Here is a 26,473-nt window from a genome sequence, read left to right as displayed (position 1 = left end):
GTCAGAATTGTGAGATATAAAGTCAGAATTGCGAGATAAAGTCAGAATTGTGAGATATAGTAACAATTCTGACTTCTTGCAATTGTGAGTTTTTATTACGCAATTCTGACTTTATAACTCAAAAATCTGACTTTATAACTCACAATTCTGACTTTATATCATGCAATTCTGACTTTATAACTCAAAAATCTGACTTTATAACTCAAAATTCTGACTTTATAACTCACAATTCTGACTTTGTCTCGCATTTCTGACTTTATAACTCACAATTGTGAGAAAAAAAGTCAGAATTGTGAGATAAAAAGTCACAGTTACCTTTTTTATTTTTTTAAGCTTCAATAATTTTGTAGTTTCAAAAAGGATGCAAAATAGTCATAAAAGTGGTCTATACAACTCATGCACTATATTCCAAGTTTTCTGAAGTCATAAATGTAAGAAACATGCAGTTATACAGGTTTGGAACGAGAGTAAATGATGACAAATGTCATTTTCGGGTGAACTATACCTTAAAGACATTGTACCTGTTGCTTTACTGAAAAGTGAAAAAGAAAGCACTCAGGTTTGAATATCACTGCATATATCACAGCCTTTCATTAAGTTTGGTGGAAGAAACTGACAGCAGACAGAGTAAGCTGTCAATGCACAATGATTGATGAGCCACATTTTTGGCGCCATCCTTCCCCTTAGAAGATACGCTGAGGTTAACCCTGCGTCAACGTGAGGTCCATTTATCAGCTCACTTTAATTGCAAACAGTGGGTGTTCCTCAGGGCTGCTTTACTTTCTGCTGATCAAGCTTATATTGTAATTTAATGACTTTTAACCCACCACATCCTCAATGACTTTTGTGGCATAACCTCCACCAGCATAATCAATACTTTTGTAACGTCACTAAAAAGGAATATCACCCGACCCCCTCACTGGGTTTTTTTTATGGCTAATTCTAGTCCAACCGTTTAACCACATGTTGTACTGTTCTTGGTCAGCTTTACGTTTGCTTATAACAATTAACACTCACTTTAAATGGCTTGGTGTTGAGAGAGTCATAACCAAACCTGAATGAATCATATAAGAACGCCACTTCATTTAGTGTTGTCTGAGTCATCAGAAGATTCAGACGTCCTGGTATTGGTGGATCATCAGCCATATATATTAGAATATATATCATTTATAATTTAATTTTGTATAATTCATATAATAGTAATTTTATTAATAATATAACATGGAATATATTTATTGCATTAAATATTTTAAATAATTTATCGAATTAAAGTATATACATAAGTAATAATTTAAAAAATTCAGTATTAATATATTAGTAATATATAATCTAATATATATAAATAGAAATTTCTATGTGTGTGTGTGTGTATATGTATATATATATTATTTATTATATATACATATACATATATATTTGTTATTTATTATAATTTATATAATTACATATAATTATAAATATAATATAACTATATATTTATATATATATTATTGCAATTAATAATTCATATTATTGATCAAATAATTAATATTAATATATATTAATATAATATTTATAATATCAGCCATATATATTAGAATATATATCATTTATAATTTAATTCTGTATAATTCATATAATAGTAAATTTATTAATAATATAACATGTAATATATTGAATTAAATTATATACGTAAGCAATTTTTAAAAATTATTTAATATTTATATAATTAGTTCATTATTAATATATTAGTAATATATAATCTAATATATATAAATAAAAATGTCTATATCTCTAAGTATGTATATATATATATATACAGTGTGTGTGTGTATATATATATATATATATATATATATATATATATATATATATATATATATACTTAGACATTTTTTATTTTTATTTATTAACAAATATATATGTATATGTATGTATAATAAAAAATGAATAAATAATATATATATATATTTATTTATTTATTTATTATTTTACATACATATCCATATATAATTTATTTTAATTTATATAATTACATATAATTATAAATGTATAATATATTTATATAAATAAATGAATATATATGATTATATATAAACATTTATTAAAATATAATTATATATGTAAAATAAACATATTTCTATATTTCTTCTCTTTATTATTATGTTGTCACTGTACCACAGTACTGTTTTGTAAGGGAGTGTTGACTAATCTGCTGTCATTCAGTATTTATTGTAATGATAGTTGACAGTGTTGTTTATCTTATCTCTTGTCGAGAGTAAACCAGTCTCTTTGATCATTTTATGCTTTGGTTTGTCTACCAAACTCCATGGGGGAGACTCTAAAAACTCAACATTCGTCGACAGACTCTCTCACTCTCTCTTTCTCCGTCCCTGTAAGTCGCCTTTCTCTCTGGAGGTTGTTTTGCGGGTTTGCCAAGTCCAGCTGAGCATGTTTTCAAGTGACTGAAAAGAATGAATTATGCAGCAGTAAGCATGCTTACAGCTGGCCGTTTGGAGAGTCTTTGATCTGAGAGCGGAGTGTGCATGAATGCCCGCATTGTGAGTGTACAGAGCGTGTGTGTGAGTGTGAGTGTGTGTGTACACGAATGTTTGTGTTTGGAAGAATAGGGAGGCCCAGGTCTGGGTTAGAGGAGATTACACTGCAAGCACGGTGGGTAAAGGCTAGCTGGAGAAAATACCCTGACGCTGTTTGTTGGCTGACAATCAGATATTGTCCTTAAAGGAATAGTTTGCCCAAAAATGAAACTATTCACTCACCTTCATGTCATTCCAAACCTGAATTACATCTTTCTTTCATAAAACACAAAAGGAGATGTTTTGAAGAAGGTTCACGCTGCTCGTTTCCATACAATGACAAAAAAAATGCTGGGTTGTTTCAACCCATGCGTGGGTCAAATATGGACAAACCAAACCGTTGGGTTTAAAAACATAAACCATATTTTGTCCATATTTGACCCAAACACGGGTTGAAACAGCCCAGCATTTTTTAGAGTGTATATTGTGACCAGAGGCTGTGAAACTTCAAACAGCACTATAAGTTCTGTAGTTCATATTCACATTAAAAGCTTTCAAAGCTCCATATTTCAAGTCTTCTTAAAGTCAATATGATAGCACTGTATGAGGAATATACAAGTTATGCACTGATAATCTTTGCCTTCACCATGTAATTCAAATTGCATGTTAAATGTTAATTCAGTACAATTAATTATTTTTAAATAACTTTTATTTTTTATTTAATTTAATTTAATTTTTTTATTTTTTATATTTTAATTTTAATTTTTTTATATTTTAATTGTATATTTATTTTATTTCATTTAATTTTATTTTTTATTTTAATTTTATTTTTAATTTTATTTCATTTAATAGTATTTTTTATTTTTTATATTTTAATTTTATTTTTTATTTTATTTCATTTAATTTTATTTTTTATATTTTAATTTTATTTTTTATTTTATTTCATTTCATTTGTTTAATTTTTTATATTTTAATTTTATTTTTTTCATTTAATTTAATTTTTTTATATTTTCAATTTATTTTTTATTTTATTTTATTTTATTTAATTTTATTTAATTTTTTATTTTTTATATTTTAATTTTATTTCATTTTATTTAATTTTATTTTTAATTTTTTAATTTTGTATTTATTTTTTATTTTTTTATTTCATTTCATTTCATTTTATTTTTTTATATTTAAATTTTTTTTTTTTTTTTTATGGATTACTGTGTGTTGTAGGCCAGTGACTGGTTAATGTTCAATAATATGAAAATAAACAATATATAGATTTTTTTTTTTTTTTTGTCTATTCAATGATTTATTAATCTGCCACAATATTGTACATTCAAAGACAATATTTATTAATTTGTTATATGCAGTTAATTGTGGTTAATATGTAAAATAATAAAATAATAAATTAAAATTAAATCTTTAATCGATTAAAAGACCTAGTTTGTGTTTGAAATAATTGCTTTAAAATATAAATATTGGTTATAATTTTGTTGTCCATAAACAAGCATTTCTTTGTTTTTCTCTTACAGGTCGTAACGAATTAATCGCCAGATACATCAAACTCAGAACGGGAAAGACACGGACGAGAAAGCAGGTTAGTGGAGCTGCTTCAAATTCTGAGCATGACATGAAATAAATAATGTTGGTTACCGAGGCTGAACTACAGTTTATTAGTAAATTCACAACAGTGACCGACAGTGTCGAGCCAGGCTTTGTTTACAGCTTCAAACAAACGTTGTCTCGCTGGCTTACTGCCTTCCTTAGTTACCGAAGCGTTCTTCACCGAGCGGACACCTGTTGCTTTGTGCTCTCAATTCACTGCAAATCTTTACAATTTTACTGTAAAGTCAGTTCGACTTCAAAACTGGATTCTTAACTAATTAAATAGCTGATCGCATGCTTCTTCCTTGTTCCTGAACAAATGATGTGAAAGGTTGTATTAGATGTTCTGTTTGTAATTAAAGTACATGTTTTTGTTGCTAATGGCAGGGAGCCTTTCATCTCCATGGTTACAAAATGCTCCTTTTGTGTTTGTTATGTGTGTGTGACCAGGTCTCCAGTCATATCCAGGTTCTTGCCCGGCGGAAATCCAGAGAATTTCACTCCAAGCTAAAGGTACATGCCAGTCTTGTCTCTGTGTGTATATGTGTATTTTCTCAGGCCATATCCGTACTGAATGGTGTGTGTGTGTGCGGGTGCCATGCTGTTTGGCTGTCTGTAACCTAGATTTCCTGCTTGTGACTGCCCTGCTTAGTATGCAGTCAACTGGCTAACTTCTTTTCTTCTGCATGTTTGTCCGTTTCCTTCCTGTTTCACACACAAAAGTGTGTTTGCTTTGGAAGAAACTGCAATTTGACAGGCGTCGCATACACGCCGAAATATCTGATGTGTGATATACTTGGCTTGAGCAAAGTTGTTCAAGGACAAGCGCATGATTTAAAAAGCAGCATGAAACTCAAAGGCAGATGTGCCCACCTTTAGATATTATTTATGTGTATGACAATATATCTATCCAAACTAATCCAAAATTGTCTATGCATAGTTGCAGGTCACTTATTTAGCCTGATAACCTATGATGCTGAAATATTTTTAAATCATATTATTAAGTGGTTTAAAAAATTATATATTATGTAAAATTATTATGAATATAGATAATGAGTCTTTTCAATAAAATATTTTTTTTTTTTTTTGGAATGCTTACCAAGGCAGCTTTTATTTGAAATATATAAATAAATAAATAAATAAATAAATACAATAAAACAGTAATATTGTTAAATGTCTCAACCATACAGTTAATTATTTTTTTTTAAATCAACAAATTTATTTATTTATTTTTAAATTTAATTTAATTTAAATAAAATAATGTTGGTTATTGAGGCTTAAATTAAATTAAAAAAAAAAAAAAATTGTTGATATAAAAAAAATAATTAATTGTGTGGTTGAGGCATTTCAAAATATTACTGTTTTAATGTATTTTTTATCAAATAAAAGCTGCTTTGGTAAGCATTTAAAATATATATATATATTTTATTGAAAAAACTCATTATCTATATACATAATAATTTTACATAATATATAATTTTTAATATTGTGAAATGCCTCAACCATACTTTTTTTTTTTAAATCAACAAATGTATTAATTTAATTTACTTTAATTTAATGTAATGCAATTTAATTTAATTTAATTTAATATGGATTACTGTGGGTTGTAGGCCAGTGACCCACATGTTCCATGATATGAAATAAATATTTATAATAAATCAAATATTTTTAAAATCATATTTTTAAATTATATATTATGTAAAATTAGCATGTATAAAAAATATTTCAATATTTTTGGAAATAAGTCTCTTATGCTCACCAAAGTTGCATTTAATCAAAAATACATTAAAACAGTGAAATACTACTAAAATATAAAATAATGTTTTCTATTTTAATATATTTTAAAATGTAATTTATTCCTGTGATGCAAAGCCGAATTGTCCACATTATTACTCTTCAGTCTTCAGTGTCACATGATCCTTCAGAAATCATTCTAATATGCTGATTTGCTGCATTTCTTATTATTATCAATGTTGAAATCAGTTGTGCTGCTTAATATTTTTGTGAAAACAAAGAACAGCATTCATTTTAAATTGAAATCTTTTGTAGAATTATACGTTTTTACTGTTACTTTTGATCAATTTAATGTGTCTTTGCTAAATAAAAGTATTAATTTCTTTTTTACTGATCCCATATATACATAAAAAGCAATACTTTTATTAAAATAACAATAATTAAAAATGTACTATTTACAACATAATGCGTGGCATGTTGGCTGATGTTGTCATTGTCTGACCTGTAAAGGAGGAGGGGTGTCAAAGGATCACGCTTTTGAGCAGCTGTGGCCTCTTGTGGCTAAACAGCGAATGACAGTTCAGGATCACAACTCTGCCATCCACAACATTTGCTTGTATGAATACATATTGACAAGTTCAAGTGTGCTAACATTGTCTATTGCAGAACGATAAAGCATGCTGGGTAAAGGTTAGACAGCTCAATGCCATTTTTTTATACATTGTAGACCTAAATATTGCTGACCACTTCATATCGACAATACTGAAAGTCGGCATAAAACGGAAGTTGTGATCGTCTTTTCGACTTACATCTGAGTGAAACGGCCTTTCGAAAAAGAAATAATGTAGAATGAGACTTGATTTTGTCCATCGGGAATTGATTGGATGGTTGTGGTTTGCTATTGGTTGATCTCATGTGAGTGACAGGTTGCTCCGCCCTTGCGCCAGTAAACGTCATCAGAGAAGAGATGTCAAGAGGGAGGGGTTACGGCACTAGATATTATTATAAATACTAGTTACGGCAACATTTGAGGGCATATCACTGGTCTTAATACAAAGTTCTGTCATGAAACTCTAGATAGCGCAGGCTAATATGTACTTTAACTCAACTGCTCGTAATCACATCGTTATCTATAGGGCAAAGCTGATTGGTTCCTGCTGTATTAGTAGCCAATGAGCTCGCGTGCTCGACCTTCAAATATATGAGTAGCATTTGCCATAGCAGTGCAGCGCGCTTTCAGAAACCCTCCACCTTCCCCAGCTCCACCTGTATAGATCTGCTACAGGTAATTCATGTACGCTGTATTGTACAGCAGCAGCATGTCTTACTTGCTCACAGCAGCGTGTCGTGTATGTATCGGCAGTAGGCAAATCCCGTACTTGCTCTGCCACAGTAGCGTAGCAGATCTATTCTCCAAGACCAAACATACAACATTGTCATACCCATTACAATGCCAAACACTGTCATGACAGAACATGTTTTTATGTAGATTCATGTTTTAGTATCTGTGACTAAGAAAGCTCTCTATGCCGAATTAAATGAAGTTCACTTTTTTTTTTTTTTTTTTACAGCGTTGAGTTCCTCACGTACAATTTACCTCTGCTATATGCATTACCAAGCGCTCATATAAAACTATTGAAGTTTTATATAAAAAAGGGCAATATTAAGGTGACCCAGAAGCTTTTTAGTTTATTCAACACTTCAGATTTTCACATTCAAAGGTCAATGTCAATACTATTTTCCCATTTAGGTTGTTTAAAGAATCGTGGTAGAGCAGGCCTTATCTGCTTTTTCACAGCGTCAGTTCTTAAGACAAATTCATTTAAAGAAATGACGAGACCCTTTGACCTTGAGCCAGAAATACAGGCTGGACTGTATTGAAACCTTTCATATAATAAAAAGAATGAGGTTTATAACAGTAACAGCGCAGGAGCTAAATCTTCTCTGTGATGTGTGCCGTTGAAGGACCAGTCCGTGAAGAATGATGCGATCAACAGGATGGCAGCCATGTCTTCAGCGCAGATCGTCTCGGCCACGGCCATCCACAGTCGGCTGGGGCTCGCGGGACTCCCACGGGCCACCTTGCCTGGGTCGACAGGGGTAAGAGATGCCACGGCCCACTTTAAATCCATTGGTGTCCATTTAAAGCACAAGCAAAAGAATATATATCTATGTATCTGTGTTGTTTACACTAGTGAATGTTTTCATTTTGCTCCTTTTCTAGATTTGGCAGGTGCCAACAGGGCAGCCTGGTTCCTCACAAGAGTAAGTATATAGAACTTACACTAATTCAGTTACACGTGTCTGAATTTGTACATAGTAAAACAAACTAATAAACATCTTCTGCATTGAAAATGACACCTTTTAATAATCCCCTCTCTTGTTCCACAGTATAAAGCCGTTCTCACAGCAGAATTACCCCATCCAGACAGCCACAGCCATCGCAGGTATGTACAGATGCCTTAATTATACTTTTACGAATGTGTTAGTTTGCATAGTTCACCCAAAAATGAAAATTCTGTCATCATTCACTCACCCACAAGTTGTTGGGGGGGCCCATAAACTATTTGGTTACCCATATTCTTTCGCGTTCAGCAGAAGAAAGAAATTCATACAGGTTTGGAACAACTTGAGGGTGAGTAAATGATGACAGAGTTTTCATTTTTGGGTGAATTATCCCTTTAACAGCTTTGGTCTTATTGTTTCAATACATCACTGATGTTTGTAAATGCTGTTGTTTGTGTGTGTAGCTTTCGAGTCCCCCACACCCCTCACAGCCGCAGTGCCGGTGTGGCACGGGCGCTCTATCGGCACCTCTAAACTGCGGCTGGTGGAGTTCTCCTCCTTCCTGGAGCATCAGCGGGACCCAGATTCAGTGAGTCAGCACACATACCCAGAATTACTGCAGAGACAGCCACAGAAGAGCAGCCTTGACCTGCTTGAACTGCTGCTCGAAAATACAGCTGCTCTACATCTTCAGTACTGAAGATCTACACTTTTAACATGTATAGATGAAATGAACATCACATAACATCACCATTAAATGACTTTAGGCAGCTCTGCATTTTTATGATCTATTAAGCCTTGAATAATGTAATAATATATATTATATTTATAGAAAAATATATATTTATATAAAAATATTTTGTATTATATTAATGTAATGTAATATGTTAAATAATTATAGTGTTTATATATATATATATATATATATATATATATATAAAAATAATCAACTATTTTATTTATTTTTATTTATTTAATTTTTATTATCTATTAAGCCTTGTATAATGTAATAATATATATTATATTTATAAAAAATATATATTTATCTAAAAATATTTTGTATTATATTAATGTAATAATGTTAAATGTAATATGTAATATGTTAAATAATTATAGTGTTTATATATATATATATATATATATATATATATACTATTTTATTTATTATTTATTTTTATTATTTAATTTTTATTATCTATTAAGCCTTGTATAATGTAATAATATTTATTATATTTATAAAAAAGTTATATTTATATAAAAATATATTTTTATAAAAATATTTTGTATTATATTAATGTAATGTAATATGTTAAATAATTATAGTGTTTTTATATATATATATATATATATATATATATATATATATATATAATCAACTATTTTATTTATTATTTATTTGTATTTATTTAATTTTTATTATCTATTAAGCCTTGTATAATGTAATAATATTTATTATATGTATTAAAAATATAAATATAATATACAAATATTTTGTATTATATTAATGCAATGTAATATTATGTTAAATAATTATAAAGTGTTTATATATAAACATTTTATAATAGTTTAAAACACTATATATATATATACACACACAATTATATATATATATATATATATATATATATATATACAATTATTTATATATATATATATATATATATATATATATATACAATTATTTATATATATATATATATATATAATGTTTTAATTTATACATAATATATAAACATTATCAACTATATTTTTATCAATTAAAGCCTTGTATAATGCAATTATATATATATATATATATATATATATATATATATTCCTTTAAGCAGAATTATTATAGAGGGATATTTATGGTTTATAGTTGAGAAAAAAAATGATCAACTCTTTTATTCAGTATTTGAAATTGTTGGACATGTAATTAGTTGTTGGATGCGTAACTAAACGCATACGCAACATTTCTAAGCATAAGAAATCTATAATAAAAAATATTTTAGTAAATATTACAAAAAAATGCAAATTTTTAGTTACTTTAATTTACTGCTTAAATACACATTTCACCAGATAATAATAATATATGTAATTGATCAGCTTATTTTGATTAAAGCTACTTTTAACATAAATGCAAAGATGAATTTTAGTAACATTGCAAGCTTTTATTTGCACATGCTTGGTGTTTGTGAGAGTACAATATAGTATGAGAATATAAATACAGTAGTACATTACTTGGTGGAAGAATTGTTTATTATTGAATTGATATTATTAATTTATATTTGTTTAATAATATAAGAATTAAATAACTTGGTGGAAGAATTGATTTTGCATTTAGCCTCGGATCAGCAACCTTGTGCGATGCTTTAGAGAAATGCAAATCCACTGACAGCAGCTGCAGGGCAGTTGGGTCTTATTAGAGATGGTCATGATGACCAAGGTCACATCCTGCATTTTTCCTGATCCAATGATAATGATGGAAATCTACAGATAGCACTTCTTTAGTCATTTTCAGCTCAGCGCTACTGGTGCACTGAAAAACCCAGAGGTGTTGCAGCTGAGCTTGCTTATTATGATCCAGTAGTCATCCAAAAGTGTCTTCAAATCAACTGACCGATGCTGAATGTCCTATTTAAGCACTGATCTGACTGCAGTCAAGACAATGAAGACAAAACAGCATGTGTAGATTAAAAGTGAGACCCTGGGAAGAACTTCTTGTGACCTACAGGTTATCAAAATGTCTTGTGTCCGTGTTACAGCAGACCTGTGTAATCTATCATGTTGGCAGCATCTCTATGAAATGCTTGTCCCTCTGGTCTGGCGTGACAGCAGCTATTAATCATGCGTTTGTAGCTATACGCAGAACGAGGTGTGTTCTCAATACAGTTGTCCAGTCACACAAACAATCAGAACGTACCTGAAACAGCTTCACAAATGCAATCTGAAATGCTTCATTACTGACACAAACAACATTTGAGAGTAGCATTTGAACTAAAAAAGGTCTGTTAGTGTATATGTTGCATTGATCTAATTACCAACTCTTTCTGCAGTACAACAAGCATCTGTTTGTGCACATCGGCCAGACGAATTATTCATACAACGATGCGCTTCTGGAGACAGTGGACATACGTCAAATCTACGACAAATTCCCTGAGAAGAAGGGTGGGCTGAAGGAGCTGTTTGGAAAAGGACCTCAGAACGCCTTTTTCCTGGTGAAGTTCTGGGTGAGTCTGTGAGCATTCGTGTCACTTTTTTCAGCTCCGCTGGGGTAGCTGTGAGCCTGCGTTTCATTGTCTAATTTCTAAACCTCATCTTCTACTTGTAAATTCTTACTCTTGCGCGCTCTATCTCTACGTCTACAAGCAGATATAATAATAACGCTAAAATCTTAATGGTTATAGACAGGCCATACAATATATGATAGAAAACTAATAAGTAATATATGATTTATATAGGCTTCTTGGTATTTTCGGGGGGCCCCTAATTCCCCAGGGCCCTAAGCAGCTGCTTACCTTGCTTATTGGTTAAGTCCTGCCCCTGGCTGTGACACATTGAGCTGTGCTGCTCATGCAAACAATACAAATTGAGTTTGAATCATTTCCCAGTTCCATTTCCTTCTTTTTTCCACATCATTTTATGCACTACTTCACCTATCAATCCAACAAAAATGTCCAGAAACACCTGTAATACTGAGACAATCCTTTTGAATTTTAGTTTCTATAATTTAAACAATGGTGTTGCATTATACAGTAATATATATATATATATATAGTGAATATGTATAGTATATAGTGAACATATTTATAAGTAAATGATTATATGAATTAATTATTTACTTATTTTACACAGAATTAATTTCAGCAATTTTGTGCAAATTTTATTTTCACTTTTGGCTCTTTTTTAACATAAATAATTTTTGTATTAAAAGATATTGTTGTGAAATATAAAAACCTAATTTTTTGAATAACTAATAAATAGTTAAAATATGGGCAATTTTAGTTGAATAAGTTTATATATATACACAACACAAATTCCGGAAATGTTGGGACGTTTTTTTAAATTTGAATAAAATAAAAACTAAAACACTTTCAAATCACATGAGCCAATATTTTATTCACAATAGAACACAGATAACATAACAAATGTTTAAACTGAGAAATTTTATGCACAAAATGAGCTCATTTTAAATTTGATGCATGCTACAGGTCTCAAAATAGTTGGGATGGGGGCATGTTTACCATGGTGTAGCATCTCCTCTTCTTTTCAAAACAGTTTGAAGACGTCTGGGCATCGAGGTTATGAGTTTCTGAAGTTTTGGTGTTGGAATTTGGTCCCATTCTTGCCTGATATAGGTTTCCAGCTGCTGAAGAGTTTGTGTTTCGTGGTCAGCCCACAGGACACGACTGCGCTTCTGGACCATGTTCACATATGGCTTCCTTTTTGCATGATAGAGCTTTAGTTGGCATGTGCAGATGGCACGGTGGATTGTGTTTACCGACAGTGGTTTCTGGAAGTATTCCTGGGCCCATTTAGTAATGTCACTGACACAATCATGCCGATGAGTGATGCAGTGTCGTCTGAGGGCCCGAAAACCACAGGGATTTGAGATTTGCAAAGCCTTAGGGCAATTTGACGTTGAGGAACATTGTTTTTAAAGTATTCCACAATCTTTTTACGCACTCTTTCACAGCTCTGCCCCTTCTTTACATCTGAGAGACTCTGCCTCTCTAAGACATCCCTTTTATAGCTAATCATGTTACAGACCTGATATCAATTAAGTTAATTAGTTGCTAGATTTTTCCCAGCTGAATCTTTTCAAAATTTCTTGCTTTCTCAGCCATTTGTTGCCCCCGTGCCAACTTTTTTGAGACCTGTAGCAGGCATCAAATTAGAAAATTTCTCTGTTTAAACATTTGTTATGTTATCTATGTACTATTGTGAATAAAATATTGGCTCATGTGATTTGAAAGTCTTTTAGTTTTCATTTTATTCAAATTTAAAAAACGTCCCAACATTTCTGGAATTCGGGTTGTGTGTGTGTATATATATATATATATATATATATATATATATATATATATATTATTAAATTTAAATATAAAATAAACTTTAAACATAAATTATTATGATGGCTAGGGTAATTCTTGTAATATAGGATAAGGGTAATTCTTGTAATAATTCATAATTCAGTTATTTTCACTTTTAGCTCTTTTTTTTAAAACAAATAAATTTAATATTGAAAGATATCATTGTCAATATACAACTTAAAATTTTGATAACTTTGGCTTTATTTAAAAAAAAAATCATTTTCATATTACATTAAAAAAAAATTAAGCCTTTTTTTTTTTTAAGATTTATGCAATTGAACTAATAGTAAAATACTACCAAATTGAATAATCCTTACATATTTTAACTGAATAATTTATTAAGGATTATTCAATTCAATTCAAATGGAATTGTACTATTAATTAAATTGCGTAAATATATAAAAAAAAAAAAAAAAAGCCTTAAATTTTAATTTAAATATATCACTGTCAAAAAATCTTACATTTTGATAACTAATTTTAAATACAGGTGATTCTTCAAATATGGGCAATTTTGGATTTATTAAAAAAAAAAGAAAAAAAAAAAGGAAAAAAAAAAAAGAATCATGTTCATATTATAAATTTTAGAATCATAAACTAAATTTTTATACTTTTTTCAAATTTTTTAACTTTATTCTAAAATAAACTGTAAATATAATCCGTTTTTTAGTTTAAGACTGAAACTCTGGGTCTGGGATAACGGTAAAACAATAAAATCTATACATAAAAGAAATGTGAAAGTTTTTTTTAATTAAAAATAAACTCCTGTGACATAAACGAATCCGCTATATATGAGCATTATATCAGTCCTCCAGCATCAGCCGTTGAAAAAGCAGTGTCCGTCGAGCACTAGTCACCTGCATCAGTTTGAATTGAGGCAGCTGAATTGGTTCAACACGTTCGCATTTGATTAAAGTGCTGCGTTAAAGCCAGCAGTGGTGTATTTAATCCCTGGGCGGTCTGAATGTGAAACACAGCGCGCGCTGTCCTTTAATACTGCTGATGCTGGATTTGATAGGGAGCCTTTATTTGAACACCTGCCGCTCTGAGCGACAGGTGCAAGCGCATGAGCAGATCAGACGGCCACAGACTGAAATAAAGAAGTACGTCGCTCTCTGAAGGTTAATACTTATTACACTCTTACATTGGATACTAGTTTTCGGATGGTGGTCTGTGCTGGTTTGTCTTATACTAATGGCCGTTTTTAGGACAACAGCAGCTGAAATGAATATTTGTTTTCAATCTAAGCACAGTTGTGGCATAATAAATCATGTTTTATAGCCTTGAAATCTCTGAGACTTTTTTATTATGTTCTTTCAACAACATTTGATATACTCCGTGTTTTAAAATAAAGTTTCATTAAGTGCAGCAGTAAATAAGACGCTGATTCCAGGTGTCTGTGGCCTTGATGAATATCACAGGAGGCTCTTTTCAGTTTAAAGTAGCCAAAGAGTTTACTGTTGACATAGAGCACCTTTTATTTATTAGCGTCTGACAAATTACTCATTTATTTGCCCAACTGTATGCAAACCCTGTGGTCGAATTTGCTTTTGTCAACATGTTCTCTCCATCCGTTTATTCATCGTCACTGAGCTGTTATGTGGTGCGTCCGCAGGCCGACCTGAACTGCAACATCCAGGAGGATTCTGGGACATTCTATGGCGTGACCAGTCAGTACGAGAGCTCGGAGAACATGACCATTACCTGCTCCACAAAGGTCTGCTCCTTCGGGAAACAAGTGGTTGAAAAAGTTGAGGTGAGGAATGCTGTTTATTTCACTTGTTTTTGGTCATATTACTATTTTAGCATTTTAAATTAATTTAGCATGTTAAGTAAAAATGTCACTCAGTTTAACATTTTATTTTTTATTTGTAAAATTTGTAAACATTTTATATATATGGTTAATTTAATATTTAATATATTTTAATATTTAATATATTATTACATATGATATATCACTGTAATATTTAAAATTATATATATATATATATATATATATATATATATATATGTTTTAATATAAATTTATAATATTTTTTTATATACAATTACGTTCAGTTAAGTTATACAGTTAACATTCAATTTTATTTGTTATATTGTAATATTTAAAAAAACATTCATGTAAAAGTTATATAATTATATATATATATATATATACACATTATAAAAATTATATAATATTATGCATTATAATTATTATAATATTATGTATTTTTATATACAATTATAATATAGATTTTATTTTTTGTTTTTTTTACTTTTTCAGTTAATACTCAATTTTATTTGTAATATTGAAATATTTAAAATTTAATATATTGAATTTTATATGTATTTTAATATACAAATATAATATAATTTATATATTATGAACTATTATTGTAATAGATCATAACATATTAATTGAATTGAATTATGTATTTATATATATATATATATATATATATATATATATAGTTCATTTAACATTTAATATATTATGATTATTGTAATAGATCATTTTATTTATTTATATATATATATATATTTTTTTATATATATTATGATCTAATATTGTAATAGATCATAACATTAATTGAACTGAATATGTGTGCGTATATATATATATTAGTTTTAACATTTTTTATTATTAAATGTTATAAACTAAAAAATGATTATAGCTTTATCATTTTTTAGTTAATAACTTAATATTTAATATATTATCTATTATTGTAATATTTAAAATTATATATATATATATTAATATAACTGTATATGTATTTTATATACAATTATAATATGAATTTTATTTGTATTATTTATATTGAAATATTTAAAATATAAAATTTAATATTAACTGAACCTTAAAAAAAAAAAAAAATCATATTATAATTGTATATAAAAATATATATTATAAAATTATATATATATATATAATTATAAAAATGATATAATATTATGTATTTTTATATACAATTATAATATGGATTTTATTTTTTACTTTATGATAGATATATATATATATATATAATGAAAACTGTATGAATTAATTTATTTACTTTATTTAAACATTTTATTTCTTTGTTCTGGTAGACGGAGTATGCTCGGTTTGAGAACGGCCGTTTTGTGTACAAGATCAGCCGGTCCCCCATGTGTGAATACATGATCAACTTCATCCATAAGCTCAAGCACCTGCCTGAGAAGTACATGATGAACAGCGTACTAGAAAACTTTACCATCCTACTGGTAGGTCCTACAATTCCCAAGTCATTCCGTTATCTGAAATGCACACGTGTAAATAGCCAGTGTCAAATGTGGTCTCGTGTTGCCGATTGCTAAAATCACCTCTGTTCCTGCAGGTGGTGACGAACAGAGAAACTCAAGAGACCCTACTGTGCATGGCCTGTGTGTTCGAGGTCTCAAACAGCGAGCACGGCGCTCAGCATCACATCTACAGACTGGTCAAAGACTGAGGCTCCCGACTCACACGAGTAACACTAAGAGCAGTCAGTCAGCGACCTACTGCCCACAGAGAGGAGGGGGAAAAAACAGAACAGTGGAGACTTTATATTCACTGAGGCTTTTAGGCTACACAGCTGACGTCCGCCAAGGGCGGCAAAGCCTGATTGACTAAGAAAAGCCTTTGAATGACTCACAACATCATTTTAAGTGGCTGTGCCTCTGTCAGTCCCACCCAGAAGGCTTTTGTCACGTTTTGGGTGAGGTCTGGAATGAATAATTACATTATAATTTGTTCATCACTTGTGTTTTGGTGTTTATTTTTTTTAACCTGTCGTGGGTGAAACGGTACAGTTTTGTTATTTTGTTTGGATGTCTGTTTAACTTGGTTGATGTTTTAAACCACAATGTGTTTTGAAAGAACATTGCTTATATAAAGTCGTATTGTCATAGTACGTGAAAGCTTTTTTCTGTTGTTCAACCTTTTATTCTCACATTGAACTACATTTCAATGGCTTCGCCCCTGGTATTTTTTCACCTTTAGTGGATTTAACTTTAATGAAAGCATAAAAAGGTACTGTATTATTTATGTGGAACTACCTGCCTTACACTGCACATAGGCTGTTCCAGTACTAAAACACTAAGAAACAAATCATTTTCTTAATAGAAACTTTAAATATAACACATGATGTTGAAGACAAATACAAACCTTAATCAGTTTTGTTTATTTGTGAATTTGCATTTAAAGGTGCAGTGTGTAAATTTTAGCAGCATCTAGCGGTGAGGTTGCGAATTACAATATAGAGAATGTCGTCGTCTGAAACAGCAGAGAGAAGCTAGTCAAGCAAACGCGCTCTGTCGAGCAGTTTGTCCGTTTACGGCTACTGTAGAAACGGCGCAAAATGGCAATTTAACAAGCAAGTGGACCCGCGGTGTATGTAGATAGAAAAGGCTCATTCTAAAGTAATAAAAATATAACGGTTAATTATACACCACTAAAAACATAGTTATGTATATTATATTGCATTTGGTCTGTCAATAGATCCTCCTAAAATGTACACATTGCACCTATAAAGCTGAAGTAGACTATGTAACGTTTTCTGTTATAAATACTTTCTCCTATACCAGCTTAATATATAGAGAATGAAAGAAAAACCACTTCATGGGTTAATTTTTACGAAAACTTAAAACACTTGCGCTATGAAAATCCCCCTTTTTATTTTGAGTGACTCGTGTCGTTCTCGACCAATGGCGTGAGTCGAGGGCGGGGCTGTCAATGTTTATTTTTGAAATTCTGTTAGATGGCGCTATTGGGGCAAAAAATTACATACTTATTTCTTCCCATATCAGAATAGGCTACACAATAAAGGGAATTTACATAGCAAAATCACCAAAGCATACTGTGCCTTAGTGTTTATCATCACAGACTTTGTCTAATTGTGAGTAAAAGGATAAAACCTCACTTGATGTTTGTATTTTGTTCCACAGAAAATGTTCACATTTTTTGTCAAGCCAGTCTAAGCAAAGTAGGTCACATTTCTCTCTTGTACACCAAATAAACATTCTATCACTTCTGTTCATGTCAAGTGAACGCTACAGGTGTTGAAAGTGCCTTTTGTTTGTTTTTCCAGCTCAGAAAATTGTTGAAGAAAGGGTCAGATTTGGATTCTATCACCATAATGCCTTTGACATTTTAAAAGCTGGGGAAAAAAACGATTCAGTAATTGATGGAAATATATTTTTAACTTCAATCAAATGATACGTCAGAAATTCCTTTTCCACCCTGTAAAGAAAGCAGTTGATTATGGTTTCATGTATATACGGAAAGAGATTTCATGTACACAAAGGCATCAAGTGACGTGATGTTCTTACAACGACAACCAGACTGATGAGTGACAGTCCAGTGCTTAAAGAGCCGCCATTTTTCGGGGGGTATAATGACTCCTGAATCTGAATCAAATTGTTGATCTCAGCATATCTACCACACAAGATTGTGGGTTTTATTTTGTTTATCTTGTCAACCATGTTTTTTTTTTTTTTTTTACATGTTTTGCAGAGTATATGTTAGTAAAACGAGCATTAAAACGGAACACTAATGTATTTGACGGCAGTTGTTGTCTGTTTTTGGTAAAGAAAACACTTTGTCTGGAGAGCACTGAAACGCTGAGTTTGGGTAGCTTTTTAATAGGTGGATTCTTGTCAAATAATTGTTTTCAATCGTGTATATTTTCCTTGAGAGGATGACACGAAAAGAAAATGAAAATAAACTTTTTGTGTTTGTAGCCTACTGCAAACTGTTTTACTTGGCTTCTCCATTTTCTCTGCACTCAATAATTAGTAGCATTATTGTTTGTTTATACACATTGACATATTCACACGTTTTTGATAATTATATCATCAATGACATGTGGCTCTGTCTTTACACATACACATATATATGTATATATAGAGAGAGAGCGAGAGACACATGTGTGTGTAATGTTTATTACAACCACTAGGTGGCATTATAGTGCCAATAATGACACGCTACACTACTGAAATTGAATAGGCTACAAATGAACAAAAAATTAAATCAACATTATTATATATTATGTAAAATAATAATAGATGTTAATATAATCTTATTATTATTATTATTATTAGGAATAGTAGTAGCAGCCACGTAAGCCTACTAGTCTTCTAGTACTGGTAATATTAATAATAATAATACTGTTATTATAAAGATTTATTATGTATTTAATTTTAATTATTTTTAAAAATGATTGTATATCATATATAATTGCCATGATTATGTAGGCTTTTATATATTTTTATATAGGTATAGAGAGAGTATTATTAAATATATTATTATTATCAATTGAACATAATTAATGGAGCTCCACAGATGTCGACAGGTCTATATTAGCACAGCAGAACTCTCGATATAATCCTGACGGCTTATTTCACCAGTAAGGTTGTCTTTTGCCCTCTCTCATCTGTTTGGCCTAAATCCGCACTGACCGATGGGAAATTTGGACATCCGGTTACGCACAGCTGGATAATACCAGCGTAACGATTTACGTTATTGTCGTTGACCTTTTTCAGTTTAAGAATAATAAATCTCCCTCTAGTGAACCACTTTACAGGCTTAATCTTGCATAGGCCTACAGTATAGTATAAATCTCACATACATTACGTCATGTGTAGATGTACTAGCAATTTAAAGAACTAGTAACACCAATAATATGATCAAAGATTATACGTTATATAATGCTTAATATATAATTTGTTGATCTGTTTTCTTAGGACAAGGGTATTTTTCTTAAATCAAATATTTATTGGGGCACGTTGTCATGTATTTTAAATTTTACAAATGTGTGTAATTTATTAATTACAAGAGGAATTTGCAAACATTAAAGGGTTCGTTCACCCAAGAATGAAAATTCTGTCATTAATTACTCACCCTCATGTTGTTCCACACCCGTAAGACCTTCATTCATCTTCAGAACACAAATTAAGATATTTTGATTAAATCCGATGGCTCAGTGAGGCCTGCATTCACAGCAATAACATTTCCTCTCTCAAGATCCATTAATGTACTAAAAACATATTTAAATCAGTTCATGTGAGTTAGTGGTTCTATGTTAATATTATAAAGCAACGAGAAAACACAAAATAACGACTTTTCAACAATATAGTGATGGGCCGATTTCAAAACACTGCTTCGGAGCTTTACGAATCGAATCAGTGACTCGGAGCGCCAAAGTCACGTGATTTCAGCAGTTTAGCCGTTTGATAGGAGATCCGAGTCACTGATTCGATTCGTAAAGCTCCGAAGCAGTGTTTTGAAATCGGCCATTACAACAATATATTGTTGAAAAGTCGTTATTTTTATTTTTTTGGCGCACAAAAAGTATTCTCGTCGCTTTATAATATTAAGGTTGAACCACTGTAGTCACATGAACTGTTTTAAATATGTTTTTAGTACCTTTATGGATCTTGAGAGAGGAAATGTCATTGCTGTGAATGCAGGCCTCACTGAGCCATCGGATTTAATCAAAATATCTTAATTTGTGTTCCGAAGATGAATGAAGGTCTTACGGGTGTGGAACGACATGAGGGTGAGTAAATAATGACATTATTTTCATTTTTGGGTGAACTAACCCTTTAAGGTCCGCCGAACCCCTTTGATCTAAAATAGTCTATTACTTGAAGCACCTCTCCATATTTTAAGGTAGGCCTAATATTTCTATAATTTAACAAGACGTTCAGTGTTCACGGTTTTCTGATGTTGTTTAATGACATGCAGGTAAACTAATAAAACACGTCAACTTTTTAAGTGTTTTATAGCCTATTAATTTTTAAAAATTATTTATTTTGATTTCACATTTTATGATGTAGGGCCTATTTCATTAACCCCAGTTTGGGAAAACACAAATTACAATATTTGTTAGTAAAACATTTTCGATGTTTCAAAAATTGATTCGTGGCATAGCCTAGTTGTTTTGTGTTTTGCTGAAAAGCCTATATAGCGGTTCGAGATTTTTTTTTTGTTTTGTTTATTTTTGTAAATTATCGTTTTAAGTTGTAAAATTTAGTTTGTTAACCGTATATTTTTACGGAATATTCTGGCAACCACAGCTGCAAGTTTTATTTCCTGTAAAAACGACAGGATTTTTTTTTTTTTTTTTTACAGTGTGGCAGGTTCCATTGTGACAACATGCCCCGCTGCCCTCAGCATGTGTTTATTATCATCTCAGTGCATTATTATCAACAGTGAGTGAAGTTGGAGTAGCCTATAAGTCATGTGATGTTGAGACTGTGAGTGTGTGAGTATGGGAGGTGCCCGAGCCCTCAGAAACACGCTGCTGTAGTTCAGGCACAAACACAACTCTCAGTTCACAGTGACGGGCGCGAGGGACGAGTCATATCTCTAGTTGATAAAAGTTTTGACCCTGTCTATGAATGTGAAAGTGCAAGGACCTCGATGTGAATTACCATGGAACAAGAGGAGAGCAAAATCTCGGTGTGGGTATGCCGGGAGGAGAAGCTGGTGTCCGGACTGTCCAGACGCACCACCTGCGCGGACGTGGTGAAAGTGCTGCTGGAGGACCAGAACTTACAGCAGCAAGGCTCGATGCTCAGCGGTACTCCACAGTCGTACTGTATCGTGGAGAAATGGAGGGGTTTCGAGCGGATTCTGCCGAATAAAACGAAAATTCTACGGCTGTGGGGCGCATGGGGCGACGAGCAGGAAAACGTGCGCTTCGTCCTGGTCAGAAGCGATGCGTCGCTGCCCAACAGCGGACCGAGGAGCGCCGAGGCTCGGGTCGTGCTCAGCAAAGAGAGCCCCAGCACTGCCAGAACCACCATGCCATTTTCACAGGAAAAACAGCGGAGGATTGTGCGGAAGGCGTTCAGAAAGTTGGATAAAATTAATAGGAAGAAAGAGGAGGCTTCCAAAGACAAATCTGCGGAGAAAATGGAAACGCTCGTTCATCTTATTATTTCGCAGGATCATACTATTCGACAGCAGGTACAGCGAATAAAAGAGTTGGACTGTGAAATCGAGAGGTATGAATCAAAAGTTCACTTTGACAGAATGAAAGTACACGGCGTGAACTATGTGCAAGACACGTATTTGCTCGATCAGGGCTTGGATACCGATTCCAGCGCGCATCCGGACGCGTCCTTTGCGCAGTTTGAGGAATACGCGTCACGCTGCGACCAAGTCATTCAACTTCAGGAGGAACTAACCGAGAGGGAAGCTCTGATGGAGATACTTACCGGTGAAATACAAGAAGAACTCAACCAAAGGTGGATGAGGCGGCGGCAGGAGGAGCTCTCCAACAAAGACGCGGAAAGCACTGGAGAAGAAACGGCTCTCAAGGTGACTACGGTCCCTGAGGAGCCGGTCCCGGACCTCCTAACAGACAATGAACTCCAATTAGAGGAGGAGAGGATCAAAACACAACTGGATACGAGTTTATACATCGGGCTGCGCTTGAACACCGATCTGGAGACGGTGAAGAGCGACTTGGATATGAGTCAGGAGCTTTTGGACGCGAAGGAACAGGAGCTGAGGGAATTACTTGAAAAGGTTCACAGATTAGACGAGCTGGAAGGGAAACAGACTGAAGACAGCAAAGATGAGGGAGAAACTGAACAATTGCCTTCCGTAGACAATGTTTGGGTTGAGCAGGCGAGGGGACTGTCAAAAACATGCGCCAATGATGATGATTCGGACACCGGACTGAGTTCAATGCACAGCCAAGACTCGGATAACGCACCTGTTTGTGAGTCACTTGTGTGACACGGACGTACTGCTGTTGATGCAATTGAAATCGTAACGCGAACTCAGGGAAAATTTCGCCTCTTATAGATTTCAGTAATATTCTCTCTTTATAAGAGAGGAATGCATGTAAATTATACCAGTGTAGTGTTATGATCGCCTCACTCTCTAATTGCCTCACTTATACACATGGAGAATAGCTTATAAGGTGCAGCTTACCAAAATATAACTAATTAACCAATGCATAGACTGAGAGATGTCCACTGTGTGCTGACTAATGTTATAATACCAACACTATGTATTTGTGTTATGTAGCCTTATGTTTAAATGTTAGAATTGAGAGTTTTGTGGTTTAGTTCATGCAGCTTTGCTCTTCCTAAATGTTGAATATAAGCAGATATATGGAAAAATATTGATGACTCATCCTGCACTGTGATTTTTGTCCAATCAGATGCTCTCTAGAATGAGAATGACTAGCAAATGAAACATCACAGTTTTTTGGCTGATACTGGAATCTGTTAACTATTTAAAATAAAAGGGACGAGCCTTTTGATATGCCCCACTTACACTTCCTGTTTTAACAGGAAATGTCAACACAGGAAAAAAAATCTGAGCTGTAGCAAGGAAAGTCTGTTCACTCGGCGGCCATATTTGCAACACCTCCGGGCAGCTATTTCGCACATCCAAGACCAAGTCCTGTCTATTTGAATGGGGGAATCCTGAAATCTCAAAAACTGCTTGCCGAGCTCACAATTAAATAACATATTTCAAATCAGCAAAAAAATCTGTCATGAACCGTCCCATAAATGTTGTTTCTTATGCTCAAATAGCATTTAAAAGCTTATTTTCCAGGCTAGGTGAGCCAATGTGCATGTGCAGTCCTAAGTGCGAGTCCCAGGTTTCTACCGGAGCTTCTAACGGCAGCTGCAGTGACGCAATGACTTTACCAATCAGCGATTGGCTCTTTTACTTAGAAGGCGGGACATATTCCGCCATATTGCGCGTTGTAGTTTCTCCCATTCATAAATAGGAGTGAACCGTCTTTCTATATCTAAAGTCTTTGGCTGTAGTTCTGTCACATCCATTAACCATGATTTGCTAGTCAGTTTGCAGGTGGTGTTAGGGGGTGGGGCATTCTCCTTTTAGAGAGCATCTGATTGGACAAAAATCTGTGTAGTGCAGGATGAGTCATCGTTTTTTTTTTGGTCATTTTTACCAGACGAGTAACATTGCAAATATGTAATGTTTACATTTGCATATTTGCTAAAAGTGAATTTTGTCAACGTTTAGCATATAGAACTTCTCAAAATTAAGGCTCTGTTTACACTAGTGCAGTTTCGTTTCACTACGGTTACGCCTGTCGTTTACACTACGCCGGCGTTTTCGAACCTCGAAAACGGAGACTTTCGAAAACGCTGCAGAGTCCGTTTTAGTTTGAAAAACAAAAACGCACTAGTGCAAACGGGGCCTCAAGCACATCAACTAAAAACCACAAAACTCTAATTTTTATTTAATGGAGTCTTTAAATGTCTACGGAATTATTTATTGTACAACATTTAGGCTGATAAATTAAGCAAATATGTGGAAACCACTTCCATCTTCACCGGGTGAATAATTCGAATGATTCACTAAAAGCTCTTACACAAGGAATCAATTTGCATAACCAGAAAACATTCTGAGCTGTGGGAACTAAAGTTGTGGGAATCAAAAGGTGCGTGTGACGCACCGCTGTTTATTCATACCTTTGAGGAGCTGATGCACGTGAATCCCTGTTTGCTTACAGTGAAGAGACAGACTAAAGCAATTTCAGTGAGACTGATCTAATTAAACTAAACATACAGTCCTCTAAACATGCTGGAATTTGCAGTTAAGTCATTTCTGCCTAATCTTTTTCTTTATACGCATTCATTTTCTTGTCACAAGGGACCTTTCAGCATCAAATGTATTTTGTGGTTGACTAATTTCACACAATGAATATGATTTCTCCATTGCAACTAATAGCTAAATTATCAAGTGGAATGCGCAAATATGTTTTTTTAAAAAAAATAATAATTTCATCTCATTTTGTGGTTGCTTTCAAAGTCATTTATGAATTAGATTTAATGTCAAAATCAAACTTTGTTGCTGCTGTAGTACTCTAGTCAGATATAGCCTACACTAAAAACATGCCACAAACTGTACATTCTGCTCCGGCATGACCTCAGCACAGTAACCAACACAAAGTTTCTTAAGTTTGGGCAGGGCATCCATCCAACCCTCAATGCAGCAGTGTCATCGAGTTCAGGGATTCTGTGGTGTATAAAGAGGATTTAAGAGTTAAGCCTTAAATGTGATGTTTAAAAACAGAGGAAGAAAAGGGAAAGAACCGCCCTCCCACTTCATTCTTAATTACGTACAGTTTTAAAACAGATGAATTATGGCATTTGGAAAAGCGCTAGTATGTCAGTACCCTCCAAATTTGCAGATTGTGTAAAAGAGTGTCCGTATCTTCAAGTTTTTAACATCAAATTAAAGTTAAAGAGTACTGAAATACCTACACTTGATGATTTTTGCTCTAAATTTGTCAATAAATAATTAGCCATTTAATTTCCCTTCATTTAAAATGCAGCAAATCCATCAGGAGTCATATAAAAGAGGGGGAAATTCTGGGTATGGTGTTCTGTTGGCAACAGTATGTGTTCTGTGATTAAAGTCGAAGAGGAGGAGGAGGAGGGGACAGATGATAAAGCGCCATTAATCTGGATTGGATTGAACCATTTTGAATAAACAACAGCTCCGATGGGTTTGGAAAAGATTCAAGAACAGCTGGACGAGCAGAGATGCACAGCATGCCAATGTGGGACAAACACATCCGTGTTGAATCAGGCTGAGAGGGCAAAAAGTGGCATTCAACAAAACCTTCAGGATTATTCTTGGGATTGCAAGAACTGCTGTATTGTAAAAATGTATATCTAATGTTTGCCGTTATTTATTGTCGGTCTAAAATAAAAGCAGGGGTTTTGTGATGATAAACCTGTGTGTTCATGGGTTCTGAGCCGACACAGGCTCATTACACAAGCATAATTGAGATCACCGGTACAGTTCTGGCAGGATCAAAGACATGCCATTCAAAAAGTCCTTTAAGCACTTTAAATTACATCTTACAATGAGATAGTAATACAAGAAAGTTCATTTTGCAGGGGCACATTAAATAACTGCTGTCAATCATTACAGGAAGTGATGCGTAAATGATTGACACATGAAAAAAATACCTCAAAGGCAAAAAAGTGTGTCAGTTTTGTACTTGGCATCAAAGTTAATGCATGGAATGAGCTGTAATTGTTGTCTTAGATTTATCTTAGATTACAACTGAAACGGACAAATTTGAACCGCTTAGGCTAGATTAAGCACCTATTGTTAGCAGTATGTCGCATTTAACAGGTTATGCAGCTTTTATTCCAAGGAATAATACATTTTTTCTTGTTAAGCAACTGTAAGTTTCCAAAGCAACAAAACAATACAAACATCAACAAAACACTTATTTATTTTTTCTTTACATTTCTTTTAGACACCCATCTCTGTGAAATAAA

General features: G+C 32.6%; 2 protein-coding genes across 3 annotated transcripts in view; both read left to right on the top strand.

Moving 5' to 3' along the window:
- The window catches only part of tead1a (TEA domain family member 1a), a 45,283-nt gene extending 27,054 nt beyond the window's left edge, over positions 1–18,229 (top strand). For both annotated transcript variants that reach the window (XM_051884377.1, XM_051884376.1), the window contains 10 exons: positions 4,037–4,101; positions 4,560–4,622; positions 7,809–7,943; positions 8,068–8,108; positions 8,235–8,290; positions 8,594–8,718; positions 11,165–11,338; positions 14,814–14,954; positions 16,268–16,420; positions 16,534–18,229. In XM_051884377.1, coding sequence (XP_051740337.1) covers positions 4,037–4,101; positions 4,560–4,622; positions 7,809–7,943; positions 8,068–8,108; positions 8,235–8,290; positions 8,594–8,718; positions 11,165–11,338; positions 14,814–14,954; positions 16,268–16,420; positions 16,534–16,647 — 1,067 coding nt within the window. In that variant the 3' untranslated portion in view covers positions 16,648–18,229. The remainder of the gene's footprint in view (positions 1–4,036; positions 4,102–4,559; positions 4,623–7,808; positions 7,944–8,067; positions 8,109–8,234; positions 8,291–8,593; positions 8,719–11,164; positions 11,339–14,813; positions 14,955–16,267; positions 16,421–16,533) is intronic.
- A 3,078-nt stretch (positions 18,230–21,307) lies between these two features.
- rassf10a (Ras association domain family member 10a) lies at positions 21,308–25,916 on the top strand. Its single transcript, XM_051884682.1, has one exon. It carries the CDS (start codon positions 21,612–21,614, stop codon positions 22,923–22,925), a length of 1,314 nt encoding a protein of 437 aa, XP_051740642.1. The 5' UTR covers positions 21,308–21,611; the 3' UTR covers positions 22,926–25,916.
- Positions 25,917–26,473: the final 557 nt, after the last annotated feature.

This window comes from Ctenopharyngodon idella, chromosome 24, assembly GCF_019924925.1.
Source record: "Ctenopharyngodon idella isolate HZGC_01 chromosome 24, HZGC01, whole genome shotgun sequence".
NCBI classification, from domain to species: Eukaryota; Metazoa; Chordata; class Actinopteri; order Cypriniformes; family Xenocyprididae; genus Ctenopharyngodon; species Ctenopharyngodon idella.
Note: the sequence above shows the minus strand (reverse complement) of the source record. Positions and strands in the feature narration are given on the sequence as shown.

What these genes read in the sequence shown, in the direction of transcription:
- rassf10a (XM_051884682.1), top strand. Translation starts at nt 21,612, where the DNA reads ATGGAACAAGAGGAGAGCAAAATCTCGGTGTGGGTATGCCGGGAGGAG.